Here is an 8,051-nt window from a genome sequence, read left to right on the forward strand (position 1 = left end):
TTTGGTTTTTGCATCCTTGTTCCTGCAGGGAATATGGCAATAGAACCATATAAGAGGTTCCTGCCAGCTTTTGAGATCACTTCCTGCAAAAATCACTAATGGGTTGTGTCCAGTGTCCCATTGTGAAAAATTACTAGGAATGGAAATGTAAGGAGCTTGCTTAACTCCTAGAAAGTATGTTGATGAATTTGCAAACATGAGCAGTAATTTTTAATAGCAGTGTACAAAGATTTAAGAATTGTGATTCCAGAGCATTTATGGGAATGAAATAAATTATGTGTTCAATGCCATAAATGCTTTGGATAGAATGTCTCCTTCACTATGATAGAAGTAACCGGTAAATATAAAAGTGTTATATAGATGGTATCTGATGCCATCAAAACTTAATAGGCTGCATCATACCACTGTTTTCTGATGCCGGAAATGTCAGGCTGCCCGATGTGATTTTTCCTCTCTGCCTGTGGTGGAGCATGTAAAAAGCACAACCAATATTGGAAAACTATTTTGGGAATGGTTAATCCTGGTTTATGGCTGGGCTGTAAATGATTTGTCCGTTTATATACAACAGCACCATTAAAGAATCCAGAGTTACTGTAATAGAGAACCCTTTTAGCAAATGTTCCAGCAGCCAAAATCTTTCAGACACATTATTTGGAAATTTGACTTCGCCTGCCTTCTTTCTGTGCGGAAGTGGCTATAGAAAAACTTTTGATTAAGTTGAGCTGGAAAAACTGAGTGAAATTAGACACCGACAAACTGAGGAAGATACAGTACAGTAGTTTAATGGAATCACACACATTAATTACTAAGATAGGTACTTTAAAAAATAGCAGTTATATATGCAATGCATTCCACCCTTTAAAGCAAATGTTAAGGGGGGAGGGTTTGAAATGGATTTGTCAGCTACCCCAAAAACAAACAGCAAGTCATATTTTGAAGGCTCACTTCTTCGCTGTTGGGGTAGATTTTTTTTCCAGAGTTCTAATTTGGTTCCTGGTGTGGCTCAGATAGGGCTTTAGCATTGCCCACTGCCAAACACTTGCTTATTTAATGGCTGAGCTTGAGTGAAGCATGGGGATTTGATCCTGTGAAGTATTTTACTTCTGACATTTGTGCAGATTTTTGTAGCATCTATTAATGAATGTACAAGAAGCCAGAACTGTGGAATGCCAGATAATGAAATTTTGAGTGAAGGAAATGTTTAGAAGACGCTTGATTCCCCTCCTTTTTTAAAACCAAGCTAAGGATTTCACATTTAGGGACTAGCAGTGAAGTTATGTAGACCTTCTGACTCTTTAGAGAGAGGAAAACAGACAGCTAAATGCCTTTAAGAGACCAACTGGATAGTTTTCAAAAAGCTAACCTCATTTTTAGAGTAGCTTCTCTAAGGGGTTGATGGATTGTTTTGGCTCATTTTTCAATATCCAAAATTAGAATTTTGTACTAACAATGAGTGTTAAGTCTCTTTCTTTCCCAAGGGCCGTTAGAAAAGTTTGACATAGTTTTTTTTTTTAAAAAAAAAAAAAGGAATGAAGAAATAAAAATAGTTTTCAGCCAGATTTTTTTTCAGTTCTTTTTATATATAGAATAGTATATATTTTTGAAACAAGGACAAACAATCTGAACCTTTCCAATATGCTTTTGAAGTACTGTATTGAAATAAAAACGTACCATACATTTCCCAGCAGTGCAATCCTATATATGTCTACTCAGAAGTAAGCCCCACTGAGTTCAGTTTCTCCCAGAATAATGAGTACTGCGGCCTAAGATTCACCCCCTTCCCAAAAATACTAAAAACAGAGGATATTGTACACATTAGGAATTGGTGTTAGAAAATCACAGAGCAACATCTGAAGAGCACCACATTGGCTACTGCTGCTGCTCTTGAAATTTTCCACGTTTGTTTCAAGTGGGAATTATTAAACTAGAACCCCAGCAATTTTAACTTCCAGGCTCCTATAACATAGCCGTTCAATGAGTGGCTAGGGCAGAGGTTCTCAAACTTAGATGGCCTACCAAATTTTTTTCAGAGAAAAAAAATACTCAAAGCTCCCCTGGAAATATCTCCTCTTTAAGGGAAAGGGTTTTGCTAGTGCCGCAGCCTGCCTGCCTGCCATTGGCTAAATAGGCAGACATGCACTTCCTAGAAGTGAATAAAACACAATGAATCTGTGCCTCCACTGCTAAACCGTATTTTGTGTCGTTTGAACCTGTTGACTCCACAGTTCCATCTCAGGATCACCTTCCTTGCCTTCCCTTGGCAATTTGCATCAGATTTACTTGGAATATGTATGTGTAGCTCTGAACCAAATGCAGCTCTGAGACAAGATGCAGAATTCTAGACTAGAGGGAGGAATTGTATTTGTAGTCTTACATAGGTATGCCCAGAGTGGCTGGGGCAACCCAGTCAGATGGGCGGCATATAATTAATAAAATCATAATTGTTATTGTTATTGCAGGATTTGCATTAAAATGTGTGCTGGGACAATGTGAAACAAAGGTGAAATGGGCACCCTTCTGGTTGTGCATAGTGTGGATGCCTGTTCTTGCCTGTTCTTTAGTGGTGCCGATGGATTTTGAACTTTGTACACAGAATATACTAATGCGGCTACAACTTGGTCGGCAGGAATTGGCTCTTCGCAGTCAGCTTCCCAGCATGGAACAGGATGGAGTTCCGCAAAATCCAGTGTCCTCTCCTGGAATGTCTCAAGAACTGAGAACGATGACCACAAATAGTTCGGATCCATTTCTTAACAGGTTAGTAGCTGTAACTACAATTGGTGGTTTTGCTTTGCAAAAGAGAGAGAGAGAGAGAGAGAGAGAGAGAGAAAAGATTCTGTTTGGTGCATGTAATCGTCTGTTTGGAACATCTGTCTTTTCCAAGAACCACAGCTGTAAATGAATCTTTCCTTAAATGGAAGGTCCAGATTTTGTTTTGTTTTGCTTTGTTTTTTAAGTTGAGGATTAAAAGCTGTCTCCTGCGGGAGGAAGTCAACTGTTCAGACTTGTAGGAAGGGTTCGTCTTCAAAGTCATAACATGTTTGCCCCGGCGCAAGTCAATTGATGAACAGCCGTTTAGAATTACTGACTCAGAAAAGCTTTTCAAAAGTTTAGCAATGAGATCTAACGTTGGGCTCACTTTAAGGAGTTTCTGCAGCAGCCCTGGTTCTATTTTTATCCTTTGTAGCATTTACAGAGGAAACAGTGATAAAGTTTTTACATATCAAGTTGCAGAGCTTACAGGCTAACAGGGTTTTTTGGGGGCATTCATTTGTGCAGCCTGTTCAGATAGATCCTTGTGAACTGTTTTGTGCATCTAATTTTTAAAAAAATGTTCCTAGCCCTCATTGTTGCCAAGATATGCTTGAAAACGGTAAATATATAGATTTCAGGAGCTCAGAAAAACTGGGAATATATGTATATAAGTTTTCTCCTGGCGTCTTACACCGAGGACATGACATTCACAGGCCTGATTTAAGTTTTCTCAGTCATAACCACATTTGCATATATTTCAGTAGAACTTCCTGGTGTCTCAACAGCCTAATCAATTTCATTGACTATAGGACGTTGGCAGTACCAGATGCCAGGACAGTGTAAATTGTTGCCTTAATCTTCCTTCCCACACACAGGATGTGCAGATTATATTCATTACGACTGAATATGCAGACTTTCTGTCGCTGGTCTATGTTACAATGTACTCCTGCTATGGTCAATAACTCCAGAGCATAAATGTGGATATTGTAGTTTACAGCATTTCATGTGTGTGTTGAAAGGTCTACAAGCCATTTTTGCATTATTTAGTTCAGGGATAGCAGACCTTTTTTTCTACGAAGAGATGTTGAGTCTTCCCTTTTTCTCTCTCTCTTTCTGCCACCTCCTTTCCCTCCCTCCCTCCCTCCCTCCCTTCCTTCCTTCCTTCCTTCCTTCCTTCCTTCCTTCCTTCCTTCCTTCCTTTCTTTCTTTCTTTCTTTCTTTCTTTCTTTCTCTCTCCCTCTCTCTTGTCAGGTGGCTCTAAGCAAGGATTTGAGAGTTGGGAGATGTAGGAGGGAATTGCATGCTTTTCTCCTACCGCTTCCTTCTCCCGCTTGGCTTTTGGGCAGCTTTTCACATTCCATCACTGTAAGTGGGGCTACACTGAGTTGCGGCAGCCTCACAATATCTTCTTTAGGGTCCTGTGGGAGGGGGTGATCCCAGCAGACTGGCTCTGTCCCCTCTATGCAGCAAAAGTAAGCGCATTGCCCACTTCTCGGCTGGCATCCGACCAAATGCTTCCACCAGTGCAAGGACGTTGGGATGCACAACAGAACTTCCCGTCCATCTTCTCCACGCATGTCCCCCTATCTGCACCAGAAAGCGGGAGGAACCCAGAACAGATTTAGGGGAAGAATGGGAAATGAGAGGGAAGGGGAGCCTAAAGTCCTTGCACCAGTAGAATCACTTTGTTAAATAACTCCCAAGCCACACTGACTTGGTCTCATTTTCCTTCTGCTACAGCATCCTGAAGCCTGAGCATTCCGAGAGTCTGGTGCAGGCCTGTAGGGACCTGCCTTTTTGTTACTTGAAATCTGTGTCTCAAGTGTGTTATATACACATTTGGGGACCTTTTTTTTTAATTGGAGGGGGTGCTACTTAGGTCTGGAATATGTGAAATATCAATTATTTTTTAACATAAAGTGCTGGCATATCCTAAGGATCCCAGGAAGAGACCTGTGTCCCCACACCAATTACCAGCCACATTTCCCCTTCTCTGGGAGGAAGACCTTTCATTGCCTACAGACAGCCACCCAATCTTAAACAACTCCTCACCCACAATACAACAACAACCAGACTTAACATGGACACTGGCACCAGAGCCTGCAATAAACCCAGATGCCAACTTTGCTGCCACATACACCCGGACAACACCATTACTGGCTCCAACAACATCAAACATACCATCTCAGGACTATTTAATTGCTCATCTTCTAACATTGTGTATGCCATCAAATGCCAACAGTGCCCTTCAGCTCTCTATATTGGACAAACAGGCCAAACCCGCCAAAGGAAAAATGGACATAAATCTGACATCAGGATTCACAAGACAGAGAAACCAGTAGGAGAACACTTCAATCCCCCAGGACATTCTATACAAGATCTCAAAGTAGTTGCCTTATTACAAAAGAATTTCAGAAATAGACTGGAAAGAGAAGTTGCTGAATTGCAACTTATTAGCAAACTTAAACCATGGAGAGACCTGGTCTGAATAGAGACATTGGATTCTTATCTCATTATACTTGATAAAGCTATTTTTAGCCATCTCACCCCTTGCTTTTTCCTGTAAGACCAATTGCAATTGTTAACAGTCGTCAACAGGTTTACCATACCTATCAGCCAATCACACATTCCCATCACTCTTCTGAATAATACCCCTCCCCACCCTCTCACTATATATAAGGGTCTGCTGACTTCTGCTTCAGTGTATCTGAAGAAGTGTGCATGCACACGAAAGCTCATACCAATAACAAACTTAGTTGGTCTCTAAGGTGCTACCGGAAGGAATTCTTTAATTTTGTTTCGACTGCGGCAGACCAACATGGCTACCTACCTGTAACTAGAACCCTTTTCAGGGTTAGATTTAGGCATGGATACATGTGCTTTTGTTGTTGCAGGATTGAATATTATGTGTAGAACCGAGAAGCCAAAGAAACTTCTTTTTTGTTTTTCTAATGTCTTTTTTTTAAAACGTGAGAAGAATTAAACTTGCCTTTATGCTTTGGGGTAATGAGTGCTTCAGTGTTCTTGGTTAAAACTAAGATGATTTCCCCTTTACAGTGGAACTTACCACTCGAGAGATGAGAGCACAGACAGTGGCCTTAGCATGAGCAGTTACAGCGTCCCCAGAACTCCAGATGACTTCCTCAACAGTGTCGATGAAATGGATACAGGTTTGCATCCTTTCCTTCTAATCGAAATCTTGAGATTTTTTTTCAATTTTGGTAGCTTGCCTGACTAGTAACAGACAAAGAGAGAGAAAAAACTGCACTTCTAGGTAATGTCAGAATTCTCTTATGCCATTGCCCTGCCCTGTTCCAGGGGACAAGATCCAATGGGTTGAAGTTACAGGAGGGTGGGCTTCGGTTGAACATGTAAAGGTTTTTAATGATAAGAGCAGTTTAATTAATTAGCAGTTGCCTTGGAGGGAGGTGGGTTGACCCTTTGCTGGAGGTTTACAGTAGGTAATCTTGCTTCTAGCTTTTGTTTGTTTGCTTAAATATTTTTAAAATATTTTTTAAGCAATGCATCATATATAATTTAATATTAAGGTTGATGCGACTCTTTGATTGAATTGTGAATATGAGTCTGTTACTCATAGAGTGGTTCCCACCATCCCTGTGGGAAATACCTGTCCTGTGCATTTGCTGCCAGGTGCGCAGATGGCCTGCCCCTTGGTGCTACAAGACAGCAGGGATGTGTGGCGTTTGTCCACAGCAGCCCGGAGGCCCATGGCCTGGCTGCGGTGGACTCGCACATACCGCTGTAGACTAGCGGCAAAATCACAATAAATTAGGGGAGGGTGGCACACACTTATGTACTGGATTTGCATGCTGTCTTGTAATTTAATCTTTTCTTACAAGCTGCTTTCCAGAAAGGTTGTCCACCACTACCTTTTCTCCAGGACTGGCCACTGGAGGTTGTTTTTTTAAATCTTTCTTAAAACCTATGTTGCCCATATGTTGAGTGCAAAGGTTAATGAAGAGAAAGGGTCAGTCAAGAGTCTTTGGAGATGTGATGCAGCTCTCTGGCTTCCGTGTTGGGACCAAGTCCTCAAATTTCTCCAGCTCATATGACGTTAGATGATCTCCAGTGTGGTGTAGTGGTTAGGAGTGGTGGACTCGTAATCTGGTGAACCGGGTTCGATTCCCCACTCCTCCACATACAGCTGCTGGGTGACCTTGGGCTAGTCACACTTCTCTGAAGTCTCTCAGCCCCACTCACCTCACAGAGTGTTTGTTGTGGGGGAGGAAGGGAAAGGAGAATGTTAGCTGCTTTGAGACTCCTTCGGCTAGTGATAAAGCGGGATATCAAATCCAACCTCTTCTCTTCTTCTTTTGGTGAATGTGATGTTCCTGTTTTGCATTCGTTCTGCATCCAGGTGACACTATCAACCAAAGCAACATACCCTCCCACCAGAACCGCTTTCCAGATTACCTTGAAGCCATTCCGGGGACAAACGTGGACCTTGGGACCCTGGAAGGAGATGCAATGAATATAGAAGGAGAGGAACTGATGCCAAGCCTACAGGAGGCTTTGAGTTCCGACATCCTTAATGACATGGAATCCGTATTGGCAGCCACCAAGCTAGATAAAGAAAGTTTTCTTACCTGGTTATAGGGGCCTCAGGGAGATGGAGTTTGAAATCTTGGAAGGATCTAAGGAGATAAGACACGTACCTGATGTTGAAAACAAGCCTGTACGGCAACGGCTTCTTGGCTTATGATCAGAGAGGAAAACAAGTAAATGAACAAAATACTCCAGATTCTTTTTCATCCAATGTTTTGTTCCTCCTTGTCCAAACGCTGCTGTTTTACTGCTGACCTCTTTCACAGTTGACTCTGAAGAATTAGATGTTTTGTTTTATCCTTTTTTTTTCTTTTTTTTTGCTGTTGCAACTACTGTTCCACATGGTCGTAATGGAGAGAGGGAAGGATGGGAAAGTGGCGAGGGCCCTGTTTTGGATGATGACTGCCATTCCTTTTGTCCTGCTATCTGTTTTGTATGCCCTTTTATATAATAATGCAGATGTTTTATGAATTCAACTCTGCACATCCCTTCTTGTAGCTGGCTATGCTTTGCTTGGAGTTTTGCTCTTTTGCCTGTGGCAAGCTGCAAAAAAAACACATGACTTACTGGTCCAGTAAGCCAAAAATGATGTATCTGATGGAATAGAAGTCAATACGGATTTGGAGATAAGGATCAGAAGAAGGCCGAGATCTTACTATTGGGCACAGTCCATCAGACACTATGGCTGCTTGATCAACGTTGAAAGGAATGAAATATGCACAGCAGTGATT

General features: G+C 41.6%; 1 protein-coding gene across 8 annotated transcripts in view; it reads left to right on the forward strand.

Moving 5' to 3' along the window:
- The window catches only part of YAP1 (Yes1 associated transcriptional regulator), a 78,038-nt gene extending 70,230 nt beyond the window's left edge, over positions 1-7,808 (forward strand). For all 8 annotated transcript variants that reach the window (XM_081860501.1, XM_081860499.1, XM_081860502.1 and 5 more), the window contains 3 exons: positions 2,627-2,757; positions 5,812-5,924; positions 7,133-7,808. In XM_081860501.1, coding sequence (XP_081716627.1) covers positions 2,627-2,757; positions 5,812-5,924; positions 7,133-7,371 — 483 coding nt within the window. In that variant the 3' untranslated portion in view covers positions 7,372-7,808. The remainder of the gene's footprint in view (positions 1-2,626; positions 2,758-5,811; positions 5,925-7,132) is intronic.
- The last annotated feature ends 243 nt before the right edge of the window (positions 7,809-8,051 follow it).

This window comes from Podarcis erhardii (genome assembly GCF_964252035.2).
Source record: "Podarcis erhardii genome assembly, chromosome: 4".
In the NCBI taxonomy this organism is placed as follows: domain Eukaryota; kingdom Metazoa; phylum Chordata; class Lepidosauria; order Squamata; family Lacertidae; genus Podarcis; species Podarcis erhardii.